Source organism: Saccoglossus kowalevskii, chromosome 1 (genome assembly GCF_978046115.1).
Source record: "Saccoglossus kowalevskii chromosome 1, keSacKowa6.1, whole genome shotgun sequence".
Taxonomy (NCBI): Eukaryota; Metazoa; Hemichordata; class Enteropneusta; family Harrimaniidae; genus Saccoglossus; species Saccoglossus kowalevskii.
Genome location: NC_140641.1, coordinates 39023248 through 39036388, shown reverse-complemented (window position 1 = coordinate 39036388; position 13141 = coordinate 39023248). Strand labels below are relative to the sequence as shown.

The window sequence follows — 13141 nt, the reverse complement described above, 5'->3', positions numbered from 1 at the left end:
TACAAATTGCAATAACTAGTATATAGATTTTTTAATGGCCGCCACCGCTTAAATATGTGGTACATGTCGTCACATAAATGGCCCGACGCTGCCTTGACCCCGTAGAGGTTTTGCCATTGTGTATGTGTGAACTGTACACACTACATTCTTGTGGAACTTTGCACTCTTAGCTTAGCACAACCGTCTGTATTTATTGCATAGCATGATACAGCAGATGGTTTAGTTATAATTCCAATTCTACACCCAAAACTCCCAAATGCGACCTCAATCGACCTTGAGTAGTTTGGTGACCTCTGACCTGTTTTTGTACTATTCATTCTCGGGAGGAGGTCAAATTCATTAACACTTACGGTCGAAAATGAGAAGGAAAAAGGAATATTTGCGCAATTTTACTGGATCGCTGTAGCTATTGTTAGCTGTTGCAAAACTAACTATTCAAAGTTGCATGGAGTTTTTTAAAAACTTGTTTGAACTCTATGAATGAAGTACGGGTCACTTTTCAGGATGGTTGTTTTAGTTGACCTGAGATACTAGGTTTTAATTGACGTAGGCTTTTTATTTCTTTTTACTAGATTTTTTGCTCATGTAGGCGTGTTTGTATTTTCTATTTCTGCCTCTTTTCATGTGGACTATTTCACTTATTTTCCGACTTTAGACTACGCACCCCAGCAAAAACAAGTGTCCCTTGTAATATACGAGTTCGTGATTTGTTTTTTGGCGGCGTGCCATGAAAGGTTTGAGTACATCTTACAGACTTCTTTTATATGAAATACACCTCTCTGTGTATAGTTCTTAAAAAGGTTACCCCTGTTAAGTACAATGTGTTGTCATGGCTTGTCTGGAGTAGTTGAGCCCGGTCATTGGCCGCCCGCCGAGAGTGAGTGGCTTACTGTTTCTTGTTTGGTTTCCAACGGAATTTTGTTTTGATGTGTACATGTACGTGCATGGCAAAATTTACATGAAGTGGCGTCGCAGTTTTAATTAAAAGTGTCAACTACTCTATTGTCATGTCGCTTTCTTTTGGTTTACGAGTTATGTTTGTCCATAGACCTTGTTTTCTAAAGTATATGGTTTGTGTCACCTTCATTAACATATCGCGCACCCCGGGCTGTGATTCCGGGTAACAACACCGGGAGTGAAAGCTTTAGTTTCTGTGGATCCGGTCACTGAAACACTCAGACGAGTGGTATAGTGTACCACTTAGGGTTGCACCATTATTTATGATAAAGTGTTACCGTATTTTCCGTGCAAAGCATAGTATCCTTTCTGCGCACCGTTTTGCACAATGGGCGCTTCTTATCCTACTCAGTGTTTTTTTATCTTCATCCCTGACTGGACACCCTTTGCTTTTTTCGTACGAATTCCTTACTTTTTCATCTTCTGGATTATAATCCAATGACCCACCACTTGTACTTTCAGAGCGTGACAGATATTTAGCGCATTATATCTGATTTATTAGTTTTCTAGGAGAACTATAATGGTGTCGCCAGCATATCCATAGACGATTTCGTGTCTTAGTAAAGATTGAGACAGTACTGTGGATGATGCAGCCCATATGATTACTTACTTGCTGCATGACGACCTCCAAGCTTTTAGGATATTATCATTCAAGAAAATAAGTTTTAGATTTAGGTGATTAGAAAATAACATCAAGCTTTGGATGTTATTCGACAGGAGCAATTTCATGACTTTGATCTCGATCAATTACGCAAGTTATAACATGCAAATGCATTTTCATTGTCAAACATCGATTGTTAATTTATCAAAGAGACGCGTGGCCTTGGGGCTTGTCATTGAAATGTTGACGAGTAAACTAAATGACTTGAGTTATAAACGAGTGACGTAATCTGTTCAAACATAGAACGTAGTTCCATAGACAGAACGACTAACATTTTGCATCACAAAAGCGCCCTCATTACAAATTCGGCAAAATTCAACATTTTGGTTCCTAACAAAAAATAACACCGCGATATGTGCCATGCCAGTTTGGTGTACATTTCATAATCCACCTATTTATTAAAGTACCAGCTCCTTCACAAATGGACTGTGCTTAAATCTCCAGTGTATTGGACTCCTGCCAGTACCCGACTCACTTTAACCTGTAGTAATTTTTTACGGTATTATAATTTTTAAAATGCAAATTTCTGAAAAATAAGCCAAATTACAAAAGCGTATTGAAAGAACGTACTTTCCAATGGATGCATGGTATGAAGAAAATATGAATAACCCATCGTCGAGACTGGTTTGTTGACGACCTACGAGTAATTCTTCTTCCGTCTCTATTTTTTCTTTAGATTCCCAATTAAACAACGAAAATTGTAGATACAAATGAAGTGGCCTTATTGGATACCAATTTGGTGTATGATATAAAAGAAATTAAATGATATGAGTAATCACACCAAACGTCAATGTGAATACATTTATTGTAATCCATAGACTTGCATACAATCTCTTGTTTATTTTTTGATTTTTCAATAAAATAAAATATAATAGTGTATAAATGGTAACCCAAGTATATGTCATCCCCGCAATGAAAATCTTCGACCCAGCTCTAATTGTAAAAGAATATAATTGGTATTTTTTATAAGTAAATTAGTATTAGAACAATATAACGAACTGTGTATCATATACGCTTGATTTAGCATACGAAAAGAAAAGGAAAATGGAAAAACAACACTTCTCTGAAGACTGTACTTGCCCATGTTGTTAGGACGAAGATGAAACCCTAGAGCATTTTGTCCTCGTTGCATTAGATAAGCTAATGGGAAGGGGCTATCTTACTGAGTAGGGAAGAAAACAAACTCTGTGCAGATTCTGAAAAAAGAAAGAAAAATATATACCTAAGTCTGAAAGACAATACAGAACTATATAAATAATTATATTTTTGTACAGCATTGACAAATTAAAGTCAAACAATTCTTTATAAGTATAATTGAGCCCAGTCAAACTTTAGATTAACTTGAAACACTATTTTTGTTTACATTTGTTTTTGATACAAACCTTTGATTCAATTTTCTTTTTTGTATTTTTCCTCATTACTAACACTTGATCTGATTATTGATGTAATGTAATTGATTTGCATCTTATGCAGTTTCTATTCTAGAGAGCATCTGATTAAAAAAACAGTCCCTGTTGAATATTGAGTACGAAACTAAATAGGAATTTAGCGACTGGTTGTTGACATTCATTAACATTATTATTTTCGAAGTTTTTTGAGCAAAAAGCATTTAGAAAGTTACTATCCCTCATTCATATTGCACAATTTCACCTATATACCAGCTCCTACTATGAAATGCTGAATTGAAAGTGAAGGGGTGATTTGTTTTACTCGTGTGGAAATGGGAAAGAGCTAGTTACTTTTGCTGGCCCATGAGGAATCGTCCCTTATTTTTGTATTCTAGTTACACCTTCTGGCTGGATAAAATCAAGTTCTCATCACTGCAGTTTTTCGACTATCTAGTGTTGGAATGAACATTATGTTGTTGTATGTTAGAAATATCATTTATGTTATCATTATGCTGTATACAGTATTGATTGCTCAATACGTATTATGATATTCTATCTATCGAAGTGCAAGTTTGGGCTTTATTGAGTTTTTAAATATGCATTTAAATGTTTATTTTTCATATACTAGTACTCATTTTATTGTATTGTATTCGAATTTATTATTTGTTAATTTTATTCATGTTTTTTTATGTGTTAGTAATTAGTAATGTGTAAATAATTAAAAAAATATACTACAAATAAAATATGTAAAATAAAAATAAAAAATACACGTTTAGGGTGTACATGAAAATTGCGTTCTCGCGAACAGCGGGCGCAATTTATAAAATGTACGTTCAACAAAAAACAGACTGGCTTGGCACACATTACGCTGAGTACGTGCTCAAATCCGCCTTCCGGGGATTTCATGTTCTACTGAACAAAGTGGCTACAGCTTGAGACGGACGATTCAGCAACAGTAGTCGCCGAAATCGCGTGTTACGTGAGCACCGGCTTACTAGACAGTACGTGTTCCGACACAATACTGACAATATATCAACCGGCATTCATTGGACAGTCGTGACATGTTGAGTAAGTTTAGGGGTTGACCATTAGAAGCTCTGGGAGGAGAGATCATATAAACACCGTCCCAAAGGATGATATTTCTGTACCAATTTGCATCGTTTCCTTCTATTTATGTGTGTCTCTGTTTTACAATGTACATGTATATAATTTCTGTTAAACGCTCTGCACTTTTTTCTCAAAATTTCCATCGACCATTTCCTCCAAATCCTCCTTGTTAGGACGGGACAGTGCTTGGTCATATATTTCAGCATTGTTTTGATCACTAGCTCATTTTTTTTCGAAGGCTGAAAACAGAATACAACGTCCAAGCAAACTGTATGTCAGTTGTGATCGGTGATTCAGTAATTTTCTTTTTCCTCGTCAGGGTTGTACAGATCGGGGGAGGGTATTTGACTCGTCACAGTGAATCAGAAAATGACGCACCTGTTATAACTGTAGGCACGGTTACTAGTAACCGTGCTGTAGGTGACTGAGTCCATGATATATACGGAAAGCAAATGTTTCCGAATATGTTATCTTTTCGCCTTATATCGTAGTTATCAAACATACAAACGACTGAGTTTTCAAATCAAACTCAACTCCGTATGATCACGTGGATGCCCGGTGCGCACCGTCATTGATTTATTGTGTCTAGACTTTGCTGACGTTGACCAACCTACATGGAACAACTCATCCCATGGCTAAATACAAGTGAAAGTATTCATCAACGGAGGACAAGAGAACGGAGCATATGATTACTGGTAATGCTGACAGTATGATAAATCAATGAGATTGTACTTTACGCTCTCGTTGAGCCATCCGGGAAATTCCACCCACAACAGAAATTAAAATATAAATTGGTTATAAAATTTGCCATGGAAAACCTTTAAAAACAAAAGTAATGACAAACATGGGTCTATATATATTATAATACTTTAGCTGTTAGAAATTGGGCGTAATTTCTTCTATGTTTTCTGAAAAATAGTGAATTTTCATTGTTTTTAGCGTTTTCGCAAAATCCCTGTTTCACGTTCATGCTAAAACATTAAAAATACACAATTTTTAAAAAAATCTCCACATAGCCAGTCTACTGTTTTCAAATAACCACCAGGACCCATCCTGCATTGTAGTTCTATTCATACCATGTGGATTTCTAAAATCCTTACTGCCAGTCTCAAGGGATTACCCATACTTTTTGGTCTTGGTTCAGGTGAACGGTTTCTGTTATATACTCTTTGGATTATCTTATTATACAAATAAATGAATCACTGTGTAACCCATATAACAGTAATGAATTCTATGAGTTCAGGACAACTTCTTGAATTCTATATCATTGTTTTCACCTGATAAAACATGTGGTTCAATTCAAGTTGACTTTCAACAAACATATTACCACATACTAAAAATAGATTCAGCCATACTGTTTAGATGTGTATATGTCTTTCGCTGTTCCTGTTTGTTACACTACCCTCAACTGTACACGGGCACACAAGTCTATACAACTTATGCCACATGATTTATTATAAATATTTTTACAATTTGTATATGACATGATATTTTGTATGATGGGCAAATAAATGTGTGATGTTTCCAATGGACTAAATCTGTGTTTACACATGTTTTATAAGTCGAATGTGGTCTTATTGGACTCAAGTGATTAAATCATTAACCAGACCGCTATTATAGGGTAATACATGTCACAGAGCCAATCATCTCGCGGATAATTACTTTTATACAAAGACAGGGAAAACAATCTGCATCTGTGTAAAATCACACAGCTAAATGTGGACAGGTGAAGTTGGTGCTACGTACTGCCAAGAGAATTAAACAATTATTGAATGTAATAATTTGTGAAAGTCATCAGTATATTTTCATCAAAAAATGTCGAATGTGATCTCACTATTAGTTGATGTTATCATATCAGGTTTGAAAGTGAATTTTAATAAGAATGTGATTCTCTGTCAGTGGCTTGGTACAGTTTGTATTTGTTTGCCACTGGGGTTTCCATCGGTATTCGGAAGACTGTACAACAATCACAACACAGCTGATGGATGCTCCCCAAAGTGTTACATTCTCTATTATCATTTCGTTCACTGTTCCAAATAACGTGATTACTTAGGCGACTCAGTGGACGCCATGATGAATGGATTTTTGAGTATTTAAGTTATATACGAGTATTATATATTTCATGCCCCCAGCGCATGGTTGCTCTTTCCAACTTGAAGCTCATTAAATGTCAAAGACAACTTTTGAAAATTGAAACCATGCTATATGAAATATTGTTCTGAAATTAAGGAAAAATTAGTTTTTTACGGGGGAAATATGGCGTTCAACAGGTTCAATCACAGAACCGAAACTCAAAGAAACCATTCTAATCGATAAAAAAAATGACTAATAGTATCAAGCAGAACAAATATATGCTGACCACCCGCCCCAAATCTAGTGGCCTGTTGAAGGTGTTTTCATGTATGTTCTTCAGTATCGCTACAACTTATCTGAACGATAGACTCGTATGCCTCGTATTTTGTTTTATTCTGTTTAGTGTAACTTTTTACCTGCCAACGCCTTCTTTCATTAAGACGCACGATTAATTATACTTCAGAAAACTTGGGTACCAGTGGGCTGGAAGTTTTGATGATGAAATTGTGTAAAAATCATTAGCTTTACGCTGTCGAATGTGTGGTTATTTTTTCTGTCTGTAGGATCGATCCCTGAAAAGTTTCTAATCGGTGAATACCACTATCGTCTACGAGTTTACGACCTAAGGAGTTTGCGACGTTTAGTTCGTATATTATTACAAGCCAATGTGCCGTAAAAGGATGATATCTGCGCATGCTCAACAGTACGTTTACGACGACATTGAGCCTGAGTGGTTGTGATCGAATATGATCGATGTACCTCTGATTTATTTGGTACCGGCTTTGTAACTATAGTTCATACCAACATGAGCTTGTTTAGGCTGTCAGGTTTCTTAGCTGGGCGACGTAAAATTATACAAAAGGTAAGTAAATTTGTTAATTGCAAATTTATTACCTACTGAATACGCGTGCGACCGTGGTAGTGATTCGATCACACGTGTGCACGTACGTCCGTACGCGTACGGTTTATTACACTGTTTTCAAATATATAGGATGGCCCATCATAGGATACTTTATCTTGCACATCTCACCGTTTTAGTATGTTTTACCGAAGTTAATAAGATTGAGATTGAGAGAAGAACGTCACCTTGACTATTCAAACCAAATTACCCTGAATAGTCAGCTGGTGACCGTGGAGGTATATGTTCTAGTTACCTCCATGGTCTTCCTCAGCTCATCTTCGCCTAGTAATATATACTTATACCTTATAATGTCTATTGGTGTAGTAGCATAATTGCTGATAAATATGTAATTAACATTATGTAATAATAAATAATATTTGCATAGTGTGTGCAAAATTATTTACATTTGTATAACTCTCATTGATGGTTATCACCACAGTCCATCAATCCCCTGTCTGGAAACGCTTGGCAGTCTATTGTCCCAGGGCTGGTTGTGGGTAAATTAACCATTCACACCTTGGACAAGTAGCCAGGAAGCTGAGTGTACACAAACTTGAGCACTGCAATTGCAAACTGCAAACAGAACAGAACATATTATTATATATTTAATATGAACATCCAAGATGATAATATGAACTAACCATATCACCAAAAAGTAAATGTACATATTTATTCACATGAAAAACAAAAATTATGGTTGAATGCAGTTTTCTTACTATAAAAGGGTAAACCCGCTGTCAATGCATTGAGTAAGTTTAGTAAATTAAAAACGAAATTCTCATCGAGGCAAAAAAGTTTCCCTACTCAATCCCTGACAATGCAAAAGAATTGATACTGCAGGATGTTATTACTCCCCGTTCGGACCCAGTCCAAAAATGGGAACTTATGTTTTGACCTTTGTGCGTCTCAGACATGCCTGGACAATTATAATCAAACTTTACACATACATAATACATAGTATTTGTGGATGATATTCGCTCACATTCGATCAGGTTCAAACTGCATGCATTGGATCGTAGAGTTACAATAAAGGAAGTGAGCGTAATGTACATTTAAACAATACACTGTTTATGGCAATGTTACAACAAAGAAAGTACAATGTAACAAGAAGGCAACTGATGAATACACAATAGAATGCCCCTTTTATAGGGTTCAGTAGGATTCACACCTATGGATTAAAATAAGAGGAAGACACAGTGATAGGTTTTCAATATTGATACAAATCAACATTGCAACTGATTCCTATTGCGTTAGTGCTGTCTATTGATTATTATTAAATGGCTTAGGGACGACATCAAAAGATCAATGTCGGATAAAAAACTTATTTCCTTTAGTTTGGGGGTGGGGGGTTTGACCTCAAAAAGTTCCCATCCTACAAAAACGATTTTATTTTTTAATGAAGTCAAAAAAATCTTGGAGTATTTGTAGTTCATTTTTTTCTATCCAATCATGGACAGAAATAACCGAAAAAGGAAAAAAACAGAAAAATGGTTTGGTTCGAGTGTAAATCTGTGCGTCAAATGAGGTGCATTTGTAAAATCGTTTTACACCCACCCGACAACCAACTACTATGCAATACTACTGTCCGATTATCAATTTGTATTTAATGGTGAATGTAGTCTGACGCCATGACCAATATTTATCAATTAAGTTTCAGTGGGGGGTAGGGGGGTTTGGAAAAAAACTAAAGGAATTAAGTTTTTTATCCGACATCGATCTTTTGACGGTCGTCCCTTATGTAAACCGAATCTGTGTTTCTTTACAATTCCTAATTTCTGAGTTACTATTTTTCTCATGAAATTCGATAGAGGGCAATCTCAAAGTACCCAGATGACAGTCCGTTCAACGTTCGTGGTGGAATTGAAATTTGAGCGGCGTCTGCTGTAAGCAATATACTAGTAGTTACTGTTGCCAAAGTCTTATTTTTTACAAACGTTTTGCAAGAATTGGTCAAAATGGTTAACTGGTATTGTAATGCCCCAGGCTATTCCTGGGGTTCGATTAAAAAGAAAAAACGGCGAAATATCCTGAGATGAAAGGCGTACAGTAACTTTGCATACATTTCTCTCGTCCAAGAAATCAACACTTCAACGCCAGTGCCCAGTGGATTCGAATGCGTCGTCGGGAACCTGAGTGGACGCCAAACTATATTCCCGGGTTTGTTCACAGCATTTTCCATCCTGCGCCAGTATTTTTTTGGTTCAATAACTGGAGACAGTCGTCTTTCAACCGCAGTTATACATCGATTGAAAAAACGACGACTCTGTCAGCTTCCCGAGACGAGCGCAAACGGAAACATTGAGCCGGATTTGATGGAAAATTCGCTCGTTACCGATTCCCACATCGATCTTTTTGTTCAGAATCCTTATGATGGCATTTGTTGCGAAGTTGAAGTTAAAATAACTACGGAAGGAAAAAACGTGTGTCCATTTATGATAACTGCATCTGCTGATCGCCTGGTGAATAAAATATTAAATCAAACTTACACCACACAGTTACAAACACCAGAAACTATTTTCGAGTTTGATTTAATAATAAACCATGGCTTGTAAGGATTTTCCTTCATGGATCATTGCCGAATACACTCTGCTATAACGAAAATAAATTCTGTATTCTGCACATGATGAAGCTTTATGGAAGGTAAATAGCCATTATTAAGGTGATATTCTTTCAGTCTGGCTGTTGTCCAGTCACTTCGATGCAACAAATATGCAAACATATCAGCTCTTTCAAACAAAGGCAAAGTATGAAGTTTTTTTTTGCCAAGTTTTTTACGTTACACGGATCTACAGTACGACGACGATTGTTTGACTCTTGGCGAACATTTAACTCGTTTGCTAACTCAACAAGTTCAAACAGTTTAGCTTTACGAACATTGCTGCAAGTTATACCACGATCCTGAAGACATTTGCAGAGTTCTGGAACTTTTTTCCTTTTCCAATCTATTGATTTATGCATGTAAGAATACAGAACTTCAATAAAAACAACCCTACTCAGGCTTGTCATCGGGGTATTTTGGATGCGCCCTCTAGCGGAATTCCGTAGAAAACTAACAACTCGAAAATTAGGAGATACCTGCATTATGGTATAGTTCAGGCATGTAACAACTTTCAATTGTTGTATCTCAGCTAACATAGCTTGGAATTGTATAAAATAAGGACGAAAAGATACAGTATAAAATATAGGCTAATAATATCACTTAATTACAAATACGAAAGAATAAAACTGAATAAACAACAAGTAATATTAATGAATGAGGAAACACACATGTGGATGAGCATCCACGATAATATTATACATATGCACACCAATTTGTTTCACGATCTGATTCGGACGAATGGTGGCCATTTTTATGCTAAAAAATCAGCAAAATCTAGCATTTATGGATGGAGTTTGTTTAAACTTGGTAAACGCGTTGGTCATTACAGGACCAAATAGCAGCCATTTTTGTACTAAAAAATCATCAAAAATCAAGCATTTCTGGTATTCTAGAACTGGATCTTGGCGTTTATGGATGGATTTTGTTCAAACTTGGTATACATACATTAGAGATTATGGGTCCCTGATCCACATCATTTTATTTTTCAGATTGGATTCAAAATGGCTGACTGGCGGGAAATTTGTTTAAATGAACACGCTTCTAGAGCCATATCTCTGATATGCTTTGACTGATTATGTTCAAATTTTATATATTTGTTTTACATCATGTTATAGATATATAGATGTATTCAATATGGCCGACTGGTGGCCATTTTGTTTTAATTAATGCTGTTCCAGAGCAATATTTCTCAATATGGACAAGTACTCGTTTGACGGTCAGATACAAATGTCAATTACTTTTGAGTCAGTGCGAAGCTACTTACAAGATTGTGCCTGATTGGCATGTCATATTTTGACGTATCAAATTCTGCCTTGTATATCAGTATAACTGCTTTAAAATATATTTTTTATTTCGCAGGTTTTACCATGCCTCTGTAGTTATTCCAGCTCATCAGCAACACATCAGGTAAATAAGCTCATTCATATTTGCATTGGTTCCCGTATTTTCATTATTCAGCATGATTTAATACTGAAAGAAAATTCAACATGCATTGCAAATTCCTGATGATATGTTGTTTAGATTCATGTATATCTAAACTTGATATCTAGCTGTAGCACTCTTCTTCGTATTCTATCATCCAAAGATACTGTACCACTTCAAATTGCTCAGAACACTGCACTGAGAATTATTGCCAGAAGTCAGATCACAGATCTCTTTGCGAACATAAGCTACAGATCTGAGTACACAAAAGGAAAAGAGTGCAACCAGATTTCAGTATGCAAATCACACTTGATGGTGGTCTGTTGAGTCTCAGAATGCGCTCTGTGAAATTCCTCTTTTCAACAATCAAAATGATTCATTCATTCATTTGCAGAATATCAGTGTGACGTTAGTTTACTAGTTCATTGTAATTCTTGTCTGAAATTTGGCAAGACATCTTAAAATGACTTGCAGGTTGATTCAAATCGATAAATGTGATAATTAGTAGATAATATTTGTCCTAAGTAACTATTAAAAATAGCTAGATGTTTCAAGGAATTGCTCTTTATTGATAGCATAGAAGAAAATAGAACAAAGTCTCATTGTCTGGCCATTTTTTTCTTGAGAAAGTGTCTTGCAGTGATGTGCTGACATTGCTTGTTATGTCAGAATTTATCATGTATGCATCATACATCTTGAGACACATGCATGTTCATTTGTTTCATTGCCTGACAAAAGTCGGTTAAATGGTGATCATTTTAATGTTCAATATTAATCACAATACAGCATTTCTGTCATTCCAGTACCAAATATGGTACATACACTGAACATATGGGACATGCATGTAGTTTTGTTTTTTAGATTGCTTTTAAAATGATTGACTGGTGGTCATATCACACATACATGTATGCATATGTATTTATTTGATGATCAGATTCAGGATGGCAGATTGGCAATCATTTTAATGTAAACAAGTCATTGTCAATGACATAGTACCTGTTTGTATTCAGGTGACTGAAGATTTGATGAAGAAAATATGTCTAGCACAGTTTATCTATATACCATTTTTTTGCAGTATGAAATGTTTTTTGAAAAAAACTAAAATGGAGCACTTTTCCCAATGTCTAGAAACACTATAGAATTCTAAAGAGAAATAATATAACAATACTGTAAGGCAAGAATAATTGGGTGTCACTAATATTGAAACAAACTGAAACATGTTGAAAATCACATTCAGCAATTTTGATGCCTCATGTATATGGATATGGAAAACAAATCAATATTATGTCTCTTGCCTTTTCTATCAAATTTAAACCAAATCTAGAAAAGCACATCTGAGAAAAGGATGAAAAAAATGTAAAAAAAAAAATGGTAACCAGTCGACAATATTTAACCCAATATATATGATCATCATACCAACAGAATTTTTATCGAAATTGTCTTCGTCACTGACCAAATTGAAAAGGTTCTCACAGTAAATTCACCAACATTGGCTGTGTTTATCATCAAGTTAATTGCAGCCAGTTTGCAACAAAAGTCAATCACTAGATTTTCTTTTGACATGATTTGAAGGTTTCACGGTACGAGGTTTTACCCAGAATTCAACACGTTCTGTACCAACGCATATTGCTATGCGCAGAACTGAAATTCTGGCATTGTTCTGCGCAAAAAACGTTTTTAGCGCTTGAGTTGTTTCCGGGTTAGCCTTCCATGTGCTTATCGTGCGATTTATTGTACCAATATCACATTTTCTGGACGTATTCCTACACAATCATGCTAAGAGTATCCAAAAGAGTCAAGCAGGCAAGTTTAGCCGCAAAATTACGTGGGAAATTGGCTTCAACTGCTCACTCGATCGCCGATGTTGTCCGTCGGCACACAAGGTCGTTCGCTTTCTGATCTTTCTTCCGAGATTTTGACTCGAATATTCGGGTTTTGTTGCTTTTTTAATGACAGTGATGACTATAGTTCACAGTTCGAGAAAGTTAAAATGATGTGCTCACTTCAAATGGTTTGTAGGCGATTTTATGCTA

At 35.8% G+C, this 13141-nt stretch overlaps 1 protein-coding gene across 2 annotated transcripts in view; it reads left to right on the top strand.

The window, feature by feature from the left end:
* The window catches only part of LOC100368706 (elongation factor G, mitochondrial-like), a 47847-nt gene that overhangs the window by 4029 nt on the left and 30677 nt on the right, over positions 1-13141 (top strand). The window contains exons 1-3 of one of the 2 annotated variants that reach the window (XM_002742232.4): positions 3924-4074; positions 6750-7048; positions 11046-11093. In XM_002742232.4, the coding sequence (XP_002742278.1) occupies positions 6992-7048; positions 11046-11093 (105 nt within the window). In that variant the 5' untranslated portion in view covers positions 3924-4074; positions 6750-6991. Of the gene's footprint in view, positions 1-3923; positions 4075-6749; positions 7049-11045; positions 11094-13141 lie in introns of those variants that run through there. The other variant, XM_085501956.1, reaches the window with a different exon arrangement.